Raw genomic sequence first — 14,722 nt, 5'->3', positions numbered from 1 at the left:
TGGAAAAACTTAGAAATTAGTCCTCAAGATGGCACCTGCTAAGAGGAAAACACATACATGTGTTCTACTAAATAAGGGTCAAAACTCTAATGTTAGTGTTTGAAATCGTGAAATTATGATTGTACATGGAAGAAAATGTTTATTTTAAGCTCAGTCAGTTTAGAGCTGGCTGACATGTGATCAATCATGTAAGGAGATGTTGCTGTGTTTAGTTTCCAAAGTGGCAGAAACTTCAGTCTATGTTCTGAGCAATGTATTTGTAAGTTTCTCCACCAAAGAACAGAAGAGCCCGTAATTAATAAAGACAAGTGTTCGGATTTATTTGGAAATTCACAGTTTCTAATGGCACTCCAGCTCCGCAGTTACAGACTGACAGCCACCTCTCCACAACTCTGGGCGCCACATGCACATCGTGGAGCTTCCCGCTCTCCCTCCAAGCTCACCTGGACCTCTTCTCAACAAGCTTCTATACAATCAGGCCCTCCTGCTCTGAATGGCTAATTGTACAGACTGGAAAAAAAATTTAAATCATCTAAAACATACTGTTAACCTAAAAGCAGCAACTTAAACAAACAAAAAAGGCTTTAAATAGGTCACATTACAAACAATACCCCACCCGAGAGGTATTAGACAAGTTTAAAAACAGTTATTACTAAAAGTGCTCAATAAGTTATAACTTAAATCTTACAACACGAAATGGTCAATTCTCTCCCTTTCAAGAAGAAACTTCCCACTTTCACTCATTACTGTACAAACACACACTAAGAAATCATTTTATTCAAACACAGTCGCTGCCAATTATTTTTTAAAGGAAACAAAAGACAAGGTGGAGACAGACACACTGACATCACAGGTATGCCTCTGCACATCTGTAGCCAATACAAAGCAAACATCAGGACTAATGATCCCTTTAGACTTGACCAATTAGACAAGGCTTGACAAAGTCACTCGCTGGATCCGTGCACAGGTACATAGGCAGTGATTTTACCACGAGACCTGGACTCATTCGACGAAGCTCCAAAAGTTCTATTTGTAGAAACAGGAAAGAACTACCTGAAAGTCCAGAGGATTAGTGCTTATTGTGAATGTTTAAGATGTAATGTAGCTAACGAAAACCCTTACAAGTGGTTAAATGTGCTTAAAAGGTGAATTCATAAAAAATCTATTCGCAAATACCAGTCATTTATAAGAAAAAATCTTGTAGGCTTTTTTCTCATTGAGTTAGTAACTAGAGAAAAACGAGTGTGAGTAAGTTGAATGAAAATATCCGTATCTCTGCTTACCTAAAAGAACAGACGAGAATTCCAGCAAGTTTCTGTTTCAAGTGAGTTTGCTACAAGAAGTCTATCTGGCAAGTCTGCGGGACCTTTACACTGTCTGACCCACATTACGGAACTTCAGGTGCAGATCACCTTAAAGCCTTGTAGTGTTTGCAGCTTCAAAAAACTAACAAAGTTATAAAAGAAATCAAATGACAGAAAAAGTTCTCCCTCCTCTTCCAGTGGCATTATAAATAGACAAAAGGCACATAAATATGGGAAGGTGCAAGAAATAGGAACAAAGCTAAAGGAAGAGGTTTAGGCTTTCATTCCTATCCCACCCAAAGGAACTGGGCTTCCAAATTACGTTTGTCCCAGTAATTAATCTGTGAAAAAACATCTTTATAAAATGTCTACCATTGTCCTTGTAGGAAGTGATCAGCCTTGTAAAACTGCAGCTCATTAACCAAGATTGACACAATCCCACCTACTTCTTTAAAAAGGCAGAAACCATAATTTCTGAATACTTTTCCCATTAGTATTTTCTCCCTCCCCCAAACCCTTCGAATACCACAGACTGTTCTTCAAAGAACAACAACAAAAAGTCTCCAGTATGAAAAGTTCTGTTCATTTTAGATGTGTCCCGAGACCGCTGTGACACCAAATGTTCCCACGGTGATCTCTTTGTTTCCTTTGATTATGTCATGCAGGCTCGGTAATGATCCTGACTTAGTCTGTATTAGAGTTTTTATCAATTTTCCTTGGTCTTGGACTTTAGATCGCCTTCGTTTTAAAGCCCTCTTCTCAGTTTTTGTCTTCTGGGACTGTCCGTTGCACAGACTTGTGCAAGCTGAAATGCCACAGAAGTAAGACTCCTCTGACTGTGATGAGGTTTCGGAGCTTCCTTCAGACGGAGGACCCTTGTACGAAGAGTGATAAACTTCTCCCATATTAGAGAAGTCTCTCTGGTTCACAAAGGGCTTCCTTCCTTTTAGGTCTCCATTGGCTATAGGGTGCAATGGATCTGCTGGTTTTATGGTTTCAATTTTTTCAGTTTTATACTTGCAGCGTTTCTTCTGCAACACAAATTTTAAAACAAGGCAGTAATGAGACCTCCAAGAGTTACCTCATCAAACCACCTAGAGGGCTGAGCTAATGCAGGAAACTGCCAACTCCCGGTGAAAAGTAAACAGTATTATGTTCAAACATACTGTTATGTTCTGGATAGATATTAACCATTATCTTCCCATTTTGTAAATGCTGCTCAATCACAACTCCTTACTTAGCTTAGCTGCCACCTCTGAAAATAGATTTAGGGGGTGATAACTGACATCTGAGTACTTACTAAGCATCAGGTAGAATCCTAGCTGCTTTCATGTGAATCCTACTTACTAAGAAGTGAGTATTTATCCCTGGTTACTAAATGAGAAAACCAAGGTCCAGAGGTTTTGTTCCACACCCAAGTTACAACACAGTAAGTGGCCAGGTTGGGACTGAACCCTGGGCTATTTGGCTCTAGAAGTCCAAGTTCTTTCACCTAGAGATCATTACCTCCAATCAAACTGAGTATAACTTATTTTGAGAGGCAAAACAGAAAACACAGACTTTATAACCAAAAAGCCCAAGTATATTTTGAGTTTTACCACTGACTTAATGGATCATTCAAAGACAACATAAACCCTCTGAATTTTGGTTTTCTCATTTCAACTCGGGGATACTACCATCTCCAGGCTGCTGTGAGGAATGCAGGAATGGCAGACGCACACACTGTGCCTAACACGCACTGATAATAAACAAGGACTACTACCCAGGCATCAGCAAATCTTCTCTGTAAAGGGCCAGGCAGTAAGTATTTTAGGCTTTACAGGTCACATACTATATCTCTTGTATATTCTTTTTTACTTTACAACCCTTTAAGATGGCTCCAGGCTCATACAGAACAGGCCACAGGCCAGATATAGCCTGGAAGTTGTAGTTTGCTGACCTCTGTAACATTGACTTGTATCAGTATTATGATTGGACATATACAGTAAATTTAAGGACCACTTAGAGATATCAAACCTTTCTACCCAGTTCTTTATCTACTATGTCATAACATACCAATATACTTAAAAAGAATCAAATATTACCTTTTTTTCTGGAGAGAACTTGAGGGGTTCTACGATGTACAAATCATTTGGGTCTACTGTAAGTAAGAGGAAATAAAAAGCAGATATGTAGTATATTATGCTAAGATAAACACTAAAAATATTATATATTGTCCCTTAGTGATTATTTTCCTAACCAATGAGTTTATAATTATACATTAAGCATATATTTATGTATTTTAAATTAGTGAAAAGTGACAAGATGGGAGATGGTACCATTTTTATCTGAGGTTTGACCAGTCTCCTTCAAATAATTTCCTTAAGCTTCTAACGGACAGCTAGCCATCAGCCAACACAGTAAGGATGCCTCTCAGGGCCCAGCCCTATCCTTTACCTGGTAAGAAGGTAACATCACCAGGTTAAGCTAGTAACAAACCCATACATCATCTGAGTATTTCCCTAAAACACTAAGCTACACTGTGTCACGAATGTGGGTTAATTATGTACAACAAGCAGTGACCAGGTACAAAAGCCAGCTAAAGGAACATCCACATTAAAAAAGAAATTTAAGAAGTTTTTTCTAGATGTATTTTACTGTGACCGAAACTCTGAATGCCAAAATCTAAAAATAGCTTTAACATGCAATATAAATGACAAAGCAATAATGAATAAACACTTCTGGCAAGGTGAGTAAATTAGAAATATTCGCTTTAGGTTTCTAAGATTTCATTCCTTTAAGCACATTAAAAACAGCTGCATACCACTTCCACACTGACAAGATAAATGTCTTGACAAGAAAGACATCTGACTGACAAGATAAACAGAATTTCAGTCCTACTGAGCCCATTAAAAATAAACAATACGTGGTCTGACAGAGCCAGAAATTTATAAGCTATAAAATTCACTCTAAAACTTCATATACTGCAAATTTACTAATAACATGATTCAACCAATTATAATTTTTTACATTATGTCCTAGAAATCTGTTGAGAAAGTCATCAAGTATATCAAAATATCTAAACATTCTTCTAAACAGCCATTTCTATCAGTTACTAATCTCACTCAAATTGATCTTAAAAAAAATGGCACTTTTAGAAATGGTTGTTAACTGTTACTCAGACCACCCTCTCTACGAAAGCAACTAAATATGGATTTAACAAGTCAGGAAATAATAGATGTTGGCAAGGATGTGGAGAAAAGGGAACTTCTTACATCACTGGTAGGAATGCAAACTTGGTGCAGCCACTCCGGAAACCAGTACGGAGGTTCCTCAAAAACTTGAAAATAGAGCTACCCTACAACCCAGCAATCACACTGGGTATTTACCCTAAAGATACAAATGTAGTGATCCAAAGGGGCACGTGCACCCGAATTTTTATATCAGTAATGTCCACAATAGCCAAACTATGGAAAGAGCCCAGATGTCCACCAACAGATGAATGCACAAAGAATATGTGTGTGTGTGTGTGTACACACAACGGATTATTCAGCCATCAAAAAATGAAATCTTGGGGCACCTGGGTGGCTCAGTGGGTTAAAGCCTCTGCCTTGAGCTTGGGTCATGGTCCCGGGGTCCTGGGATGGAGCCCCATATTGGGCTTTCTGCTTAGCAGGGAGCCTGCTTCCTCCTCTCTCTCTCTTTCTCTGCCTAGTTGTGATCTCTGTCTGTCAAATATGTAAATAAAGTCTTTTAAAAAAGAAATCTTGCCATTTGCAATCATGTGGATGAAACTATAGGGTATTACGCTAAGCGAAATAAGTCAATCAGAGAAAGACTATTATATGATCTCACTCATATGCAGAATTTAAGAAACAAAACAGAGATGCATAGGGAAGGGGGGTAAAAATAAGACAAGAAGAAACCAGAGAGGGAGACAAACCCTAAGAGACTCAATCATAGGAAACAAACTGAGGGTTGTTGGGGGGGGGGGGGATGGTATAACTGGATGATGGGACTTTAAGGATGGCACGTGACGTAACAAGCAATGGGTATTCTATAAGACCGGGGAATCACCTCTACCTCTGAACTCTACCTCTGAAACTAATAATACACTATATGTTAACTGAATTAATTTTTTTTAAAAAAATCACTAAAACACTGAAGAGTAGCCAAGATTAAGTAGGCAATCTCTAGACCAAATCTGAAATAAAAGTAGGATGCCAGATAGTGAAGTGGAACACAAAAGTCATTCTTGTCCTGACAGCATTTGCCAATGCAGGAGGTATGTGAATTTTAGCTCTGATGGTATGAAGAGAATGAGTCAGAAATAAAATCTCCAGACCCACCCACAGTAGTAGTCTAATAAGACACCCTCACTCATCCCCCTGTAAGCTAGGACTCTAAGGACTATCCTCAGAGGAAGAATTAACCCAGGCAGTGCAGGGACTGACAGTCCGAATTCCCAGATCTGGTGGTCCAACTCACCTCATGCCACTAACATAAAATATTCTTGAATACAAAGCAAACACAAATTTTCTCTGGCAGAAGGACCTACCTTCTAGCTCTCTAATTATCCCGACAAATTATTTTTCAAAGAGAAGGACCAACACACAAAGGTAATCAAGCCCAGAAAGACCAGAGGCATCTTGAGCAAGAGCTTACGGACAAAATTAATGAACAGATTCACAAAGACTTAAGATACTAGAATTATCACAAAGATAAGATTATAAAGACAGGTATACTTACTATGTCTAAATAAAAAACCAGCTTGAAAGTATCTGCAGGAAAAATAAAACAAACAAACAAAAGGGACCTAGATGTTTAAAAAAATACTGAAGCAACTCCTAGAAATGGAAAATGTAATAAATGACATTAAAGACTCGATGAAAGAATTTAATAGCAGACTACAGATAGCTAAGAATGTGTGGTCTGGAAAACAGTTCAGAAGAAATCACCCAAATATAACACAGAAAGGCAAAAGAATGGAAATAAGTAGAGTTTAGGGAGCTAAAGTGAAAAGGATGGGAACATACTGAATTAAATGTGGATTCTAAAAGAGAACGAGGTAGAGGGAATGTTTCAGGGGAAAAATAATGGTTGTTAAGAATTTTCCAATCTTGACAAAAGATACCAACTGAGAGATTCAAAGAACCCAACAAGGGACGCCTGGGTGGCTCAGTTGGTTAAGCAGCTGCCTTCGGCTCAGGTCATGATCCCGGCATCCTGGGATCGAGTCCCACATCGAGCTCCTTGCTCAGCAGGGAGCCTGCTTCTCCCTCTCCCTCTGCCTCATGCCTTCCATTCTGTCTGCTTGTGCTCGCTCTCTCTCCCTCTCTCTCTCTGATAAAAAAAAAAAAAAAAAAAAAAAAAAAAAAAAAATTAAAAAAACAAAAAAAAAACAAAGAACCCAACAAATTTAAACAGGAATAAAGAAAAAAAGATCATGTTTCAGTATGAAGGGAAGCAACGGCAAATGGAAATTCTCCGAAAGCAGACCTGAAGAATTAAGAATCGGTGTACATGTGCATAAATGTAAATGAACGTGAAGTGTGAAAAATAATCACAGTATTCCTTGTTGAATTACAACTAAGAAAAAAATAGAATTTAAATACACAAAAGAGTAGCATGTAAGCCAAGTTGGGGATAAAAGATCTTGGTACTGTCCAAGAAGAGGAAAAAGTACTCATTAACTGCAGATTTTGACAAGTATTTGTAAATTCTAAAGTATGAGAAAATGTCAAAAATAATGCACAACTTCTAATAACAGAAAGAGAATCTCTTCTCAGCTCTAACAAAAAAATCTCTTTGGAAAAGGGAGGAAAAATAAAATGTTAATAGATAAAAGTGAGTATCTTTACACTAATAAATTTTAACACTTAGTTGACATAGAAAAAGTCATGGAAATTTTTAATTTAAAGTGGCAAAAAAATCAAGTTCCTATAACAAAAACTCCTCTTACAAGGACAATTCTGGACCTACGTGAATAAAAATTCAAAAAAGAAATAATTATAATCTTTAACTCTTCCCGAGAACTAAAAATAAGAGAGTACTGCCCATCTGATTTTATACACCTTACACACCAAAACCCAACAGTGTGAGAAATAAAAAACTAGGGGCACCTGGGTGGCTCAGTGGGTTAAGCCTCTGCCTTCAGCTCAGGTCATGGTCTCAGAGTCCTGAGATCGAGCCCCGCATCAGGCTCTCTGCTCAGCAGGGAGCCTGCTTTCCCCTCTCTCTCTGTCTGTCTCTCTGCCTACTTGTGATCTCTCTCTCTGTGTCAAATAAATAAATTAAAAAAAAAAAAAAAAGAAATAAAAAACTACATGCCAGCCTTATTCATGAATAGGTAGCAAAATCCCTAGAGTATCAAAAAGAATTATGTGAAAATAATAATATGAATACAACACACACATAAGTATCATGACCAACTTGTATTTATTATGTAATAAAAATGTGACTCAAGAAAACTGATTAGTATACTTCATTTTAATAACAGATCTGAAATGATCATCTTAAAAGAAGCTAAAAAAGTATTTGGTAAGATAAAACGGATTCACGGGGGAAAGGAATTATTAGCAAACTGAGAGGAACTTCCTTAGATAATGGGTATCTACTGAACAACTATGACAAATATAATACTTAAGACTAAGAATTTTCCTTTAAGAATGGGAACAAGACAAAGGTCCCTATCAGGTACTTCTATTCAACACTGCTAAAATGCTAGCCACAACAGCTAGGGAAACAAAGGAAATAAAATCTGTTAAGGATTGGAAAGGAAGAAACAAAGTTGTCTTTAGTCTCAAAAAGGGTGTCTGTATTCATGGAAGCTGCCATTCTGTCCTAACAACAAGTAAAAAGCTAAACAAACTAAAAAATCAACTCTTTGTGTATCTTCGGAAAAGTGAGGTCACACAAGTGACTGTCTCAAAACTCAGAGACAGGCAGATACACAGAAACCTCTGTGGGAATCAGTGCCCATGTAGGAAAACTTGAACTACATTAATTGATATATTGATGGATGCTCAGTGTGGGTAAATCCTTAAGTTAGAAAATCCAAGGAGGATACCCGTCAGAGTGGAGCGTCTACACTTCTGTGAGTTTTACCTCCAGAAGCTCTTTGAAATATTCCAGAGTATTCTGTTCTTAACAAGGACTGACTTTAGGAGAACTATTTTAGTAGAGCTGAACCTGCTGGTGTTTTATCAGAGCCTGACCTGTCTAAGGGAAAGGGGAAACCCGAGAAGCACTAACGAAGTGAACAGTCCAGGGAAAAGACCCACCAAAAGATTTAGACCTAATAACAGGAGTCCAGAACGTTTCTTCTACCACCACACTTCACCACCACATTGTGAAAGGTCTGTTTACCACAGTTCCTTTTACCAAGTACACCATCTCCCACCTTTCAAAAAGAAGAAAGAATTACAAGGCATTTCTTAAAAAAGCAAAGAACATAGTTCGAAGAGACTAAACAAGCATGAGAACCAGAGTTAGATGACAAGAATGGTGGAATTATCAGACCAGGAATTTTTTAAAAAATTATGATTAATATGCTAAGGGCTTTAATGTAAAAAAGTAGACAACATGCAAGAATAGATGGATAATGTAGGCAGAAAAGTTCTAATGAAGGATAAAAAAGAAACACTAGAGCAAACACAGTAACAAAAATGAAGAATGCCTTTGAGGAGTTCACTGGTAGCTAGACACAGTTGAGCAAGAAACACTGAGCTTTATGACATGACAATGGAACTTCTAAAATTAAAGAGAAAAGGGGAAAAAAAAAACCCACAGAACAGAATATCCAAAAAAGTGCAGGTCAACTGTAAAATGTATAATACATGAGTAATGAGAATACCAGAGGGAAAGAACGAGAGAAAGGAACAAAAGAAATATTTCAAGTAATAATGAATGAGAATTTCCCCCAAATTAATGTCAGACACCAAACCATAGATCTAGGAAGCTCAGACAACACAAAACAGGATAAATGCTGAAAATACTACACCTAGGCATATCATATACGAATTCCAAAAAGTTCAAAGATACAGAGAAACTCTGAAAAAGAAGAAAATTACTTACCTAAAGAAAAACAAAGACAAGTTATATCTGACTTCTCAGAAATCATGCAATAAGAGGGTGGAGTAAAATAATTAAAGTATTGAGAGAAAAAACACACTATACCCTACAAAAATTATCTATCTCCTACAAAAATTATCCTTCTTGGATAAGCAAAAAATTGAGGGAAATTATGCCAGGAAACCTTGCAAGAAATGTCAAAAAGTGTTTTTTTGAAAACTGGAAAATGACACAGGTCAGAAACTGAGATCTACATAAAGAAAAGGAATGTGTGTGTGTGTGCGTGTGTGTGTACACACATACATACATACACATATACATACACATACATATATATGCTTATGTGCAAGTGAATGACAGCAGTGATGTAAGAAATGGATGGGAGAAATTAACAGTATTTTGACAAAAGAAAAGAAGAAAAAGAAGTATCTTGTTATTACAAAACAGTTGTACTACCCATGAAGTGGTACAGTGTTATTTGAAAGTGGATTTGGGTTAGTTGTAAATGTATATTGCAAACTCCAGGACAACCACAAGAGAAAGTGAAAGAATACATGCTATGAAAGGAGAAAATATGGAATTATATACAATGCTGAACTTGAAGTACAAAAGGCAGAAAAAAGTATGAAAGACGAAAATGGAACAAAGATAACAAACAATAACAAACAGTAAATATTAATTCAACTATATCAATAATCGCTTTAAATGTAAATGGTCTAAATACACCAATTCAAAGATTTTAAGACTGGAACAAAACACATGACTCAACTGTATGCTATTTACAAGAAACTGGCTTTAATGTTTAAAAAAATTTATACAGTTATATAGTATAATGATTCAACAGTTCTATACATTACTCCCTTAGTGCTCATCATGATAAGTGTACTCTTAATCCCCTCTACCTATTTCACTCACTCATGCCCCAACCATCTCCCCTCTTGCAACCATCAGTTCATTCTGTATATCTAAGAGTCTGTCTGTTTTTCCTGTTTCTTAAATCCCACATATGAGTGAAATCATACAGCATTTGCCTTTCTCTGATTTATTTCACTTAGCATTATACTTTCTAGCTCCATCCATGTTGTTGCAAATGACAAGACCTCATTCTTTCTTAAGACTGAGTAATGTTCCATTGTGTATGTGTCTATCTATCTATCTATCTATCTATCTATCTATCTATATATCTTAATCCATTCATTTATGGATGGACATTTCCATAACAAGGCAATTGTAAATAATGCTGCAATAAACACAGAGGTGCATATATCTTTTCAAATAAGTGTTTTCATTTTTTTTTTTAAGATTTTTATTTATTTGACAGACAGAGATCACAAGCACACAGAGAGGCAGGCAGAGAGAGGAGGAGTTGGGAAGCAGGCTCCCTGCTGAGCAGAGAGCCCGATGCAGGGCTCGACCCCAGGACCCAAGGATCATGACCCAAGCCAAAGGCAGAGGCTTTAACCCACTAAGCCACCCAGGCGTCCCTAGTGTTTTCATTTTCTTTGGGTAAACAGCCAGTAATGAAATTACTGGATCATCTAGTAATTATATTTTTAATTTTTTTGAGGAAACTCCATACTGTTTTCCCCAATGGTTATACCAGTTTGCATTCCCGCCAACATGCATGAGGTTCCTTTTCCTTCATATCCTCACTAACACTTATTGTTTTTTATGTTTTTGATTTTAGCCATTCTGAGGTGGTTATTTCATTATGGTTTTGATTTGCATTTCCCTGATGATTAGTGATGTTAAGCATGTTTTCATGTGTCTGTTGGTTATCTGTATGTCTTCTCTGGAAAAATATCTATTCAGGGCCTCTGCACTTTTAATTGGATTATTTGGGGATTTCTTTGGTGTTGAGTTGTGTAAGTTCTTTATATATTTTGGATATTAACCCCTTATCAGATATATCATTTATAAATATCTTTTCACACTCAGTAGGCTGCCTTGTCATTTTGTTGATGGTTTCCATTACTATACAAAAGCTTTTTATTTGGGGGTAGTCTAAATAGTTTTATTTTGCTTTTGTTTCCCTTGCCTAAGGAGACATATATAGAAAAACATTTCTATGGTCAAAGTCAAAGAAATTACTGCCTATGTTTTTTTCTAGGAGCTTTACAGTTTCAGATCTCACATTCAGATCTTTAATCCATTTTCAGGGTTTCTTTGTGTATGATGTAAGAAAGCAGTCCAGTTTCAGTCTTTTGCCAGTAGTTTTCTGGTTTTCCCAGCACCATCTGTTGACAAGACTGTGTCTTTCCCACTGTATATTCCTGCCTCCTATGTCATATATTGACGGATCAAACAGACATGGGTTTACTTCTTAGCTCTCTACTCTGTTCCACTTCTCTATTTTTGGGCTAGTACCATATTGTTTTGATTACTATGGCTTTGTAGTATAGTATATCTTGAAATCTGGGATTGTGATATCTTCAGCTTTGTTCTTTTTCAAGATTGCTTTGGCTATTTGGGATCTTTTGGTTTCATGCAAATTTTAGTATTATTTTTTCCATTTTTGTGAAAAATGTTGATATTTTGATCAGGACTGCATTAAATCTATAGATTGCTTTGGGTAGTATGGACATTTTAACAGTATTGGTTCTTCCAACCCATGAGGAGGGACCATCTCTCCATTTGTGTCACCTTCAACTTCTTTTATTAGTGTTTTCTAGTTTTTAGAATACAGGGCTTCACCCCCTTGGTTAGGTTTATTCCAGGTATTTTATTATTTTTGGTACAACTGTAAATGGAATTACTTTCACAAGAAACACACTTCAAATACAGATATAGACGAAAAGTACAGGATAAAGAAAGATATGCTAACACAAATAAAACAGGATTCGGTATATTAATTTCAGACAGAGCAGATTTCAGAACAATGAAGTTATCAGGGATAAAGAGGACCATTTCATAATGATAAGAGGTCAATACTCCAAGAAGACTTACAATCTTACAGTAAGGGTAATAATCCTTAATGCATATGTGCCTCACAAAAGAGTGTCAAAATACATAAGGCAAAAACTAACAGTACTCCAAGAAGGAAGAACACATGAATCCATTACATGGCTGGACGCTTATGATGATGCCCATCTATCAGAAATGGACAGATCCAGAAAGCAACCAGTAAGCACAGAGTTAACCTCAACAGCACCAAAATCTACTGTATATTTAAATACCATCAATAAACACACAAATACACACATGCGTGCTCATGATACAATTTACAACAGCATCAAAAAATATTCTAGGAATAAAGCTCCCAAAAGTTTGACCCTTTTGGAGTAAAAAGGGATATGCTATATCCTTCCCAAATTGATATGCAATCTATGTAATCTCAATCAAATTTTGTTTGCGATGAAACATTAAGTAGAGGATTCCAAATCTATATGGAAAGATAAAGAGCCAATAATGGCCAAGAAACCTGAAACAACTGAAAATTCACATAAAATTATACACTGGAATTCCTACCTAACACCAAACATTAAAAAAAAAAAAAAAAGTAAATTCCAGGTAGATTAAAGACCTAACAATAAAAACTGAAGTAAATATTTAAAAGAAATTATAAGAAAATATCATCCATAAACTTAGGGCAAAAAATTCTGTTTCAACAGGAGATAAAAAAGCTAACCATAATGGGGGAAAATGTATACATTTGATTACACTAACATTAAGAGGAGCTTCTCTTCTTTAAAAAAAAAACTCCATATAAAACACAAGTTTCAAAGCAAAAATTAGGTATCTGCAAAATACTTATCAATGACTAGAATCAAAATCTTAAAAATAATTATATACCACTACAAAAGATATAAACAACCCAAAAGAAGAACAGGCAAAACCTTAAAATTGCCCAGGAAAGTCAAATAACTAAAAGGCATAAATAAAGATGTTCAACTTCATTAGTAATCAGGTAAATGCAAATCACAACTTCACTGAGGTTAACGAACACTTTAAAACCTAAGAATCCTAAGAGTTTGTTGGCAAGAATGCAGAATAATGGAAATCCCCACAGCACTGGTGGAAGCACAAACTGTGTTATGGCCACTCTGGAAAAGCCTGCGTTATCTGATGACTTGCAGATCGGCATTCTCTATAACCCAGCAGTATTACACCTAGGTAGTATTCTTAGAGAAATTCATACAACTATGTTCCAGGATACAAATGCATGTTTACAGCAGCGTTAACTGTAATAGCCCCAAGCTAAGCAATAGTAGAATGGATAAATTCACTGTGAATTAGCTACTGAAATAGTATACGATATTGAAATGGGATGCAATCGCGTATATGAATCTCCCAACAGAACGCTGAAGACAAAAATGTTTACAGATGGTATGATTCAATTTATCAAAAGCTCAAAATCAGGCAAAACTTTTATTACACTGTGAGGGATCCAAACACTGATGGTAAAACTATTAAGAAAATCAAGTGTATGATTATTTCAAAATTCAAGACAGCTATTTCTGGGAGAAGCAATACCAAGAGTGCCCATCTTGTTCCACTCCATGATCTGAATGTTAGCTACACAGGCATGCACTTTATAATTACTTCGCAAGTTGTATATTCTAGCTTATGCACATTTTTGGTTTTTGTTTCCCTTATATTTCACAGTAAAAATGTAACAATTTGAAACAATTTTCAACAAAAATGAAACAATTTTGGTCCACCTGGTTTATCAACAAAAGTGAGTTGCAAATCAAAGTACAAATCTGATGAAGAGAGAGAAGGATACTAAGAGAATAAGACTTAAAATGAATTAATGTTAAGTTAAAGCATGGATTATCTAAGCCCCATTATTATCTTAAATACTTAGCAGGCAAGAGGTTATGTAATTTGTCAATTTTGTATTAATCTGTATCGACTTTGTACAAAATCCTAGGATATATAATAATAAGACACGGAGCAGTACAACCAAGCCACAGAAAAATGACTGTAAGAGACTACTATGAACTGTACTCCAAAAAATTGGAAACCCAGAAGAAATAGATAAATTCCTAGCAACACACATCAAGAATAAATCATGAAGAGAAAATATCAAAAGACCAATAACAAGTAAGGAGACTGAATCAATAATCAAAACCTTTCAACAAAGCCCCCCAACTAGATAGTTCCATTAAAGAATTCTACCAAACATTTAAAGAAGAACTAACACCAATTCTTGAAACTTCCAAAAATCTGGAGAGGGAACACTTCCAAACTCATTCTATAGAACCAGAATTACCCTGATACCAAAGCCTGACAAAAGCACTACAGAAAAACTACAGACCAATATCCCTAATGAATACTGATACAAAAATCTTCAATGAAATATAAGCAAAGGAAATTTGATAGCACATTAAAATGATATTACATAAATGGAGATTTATTTCTAG

The 14,722-nt window shown here is 36.1% G+C and overlaps 1 protein-coding gene across 7 annotated transcripts in view; it reads right to left on the bottom strand.

The window, feature by feature from the left end:
• Positions 1-295: 295 nt before the first annotated feature.
• The window catches only part of SUCO (SUN domain containing ossification factor), a 92,193-nt gene continuing 77,766 nt past the window's right edge, over positions 296-14,722 (bottom strand). For all 7 annotated transcript variants that reach the window (XM_082702643.1, XM_082702645.1, XM_082702644.1 and 4 more), the window contains 2 exons: positions 3,389-3,444; positions 296-2,335 (listed from right to left, as the gene is read on the bottom strand). In XM_082702643.1, the coding sequence (XP_082558769.1) occupies positions 1,892-2,335; positions 3,389-3,444 (500 nt within the window). In that variant the 3' untranslated portion in view covers positions 296-1,891. The remainder of the gene's footprint in view (positions 2,336-3,388; positions 3,445-14,722) is intronic.

This window comes from Mustela nivalis, assembly GCF_964662115.1.
Source record: "Mustela nivalis genome assembly, chromosome: 16".
Classification (NCBI taxonomy): Eukaryota; Metazoa; Chordata; class Mammalia; order Carnivora; family Mustelidae; genus Mustela; species Mustela nivalis.
This window is presented reverse-complemented; position numbering and strand designations above follow the sequence as displayed.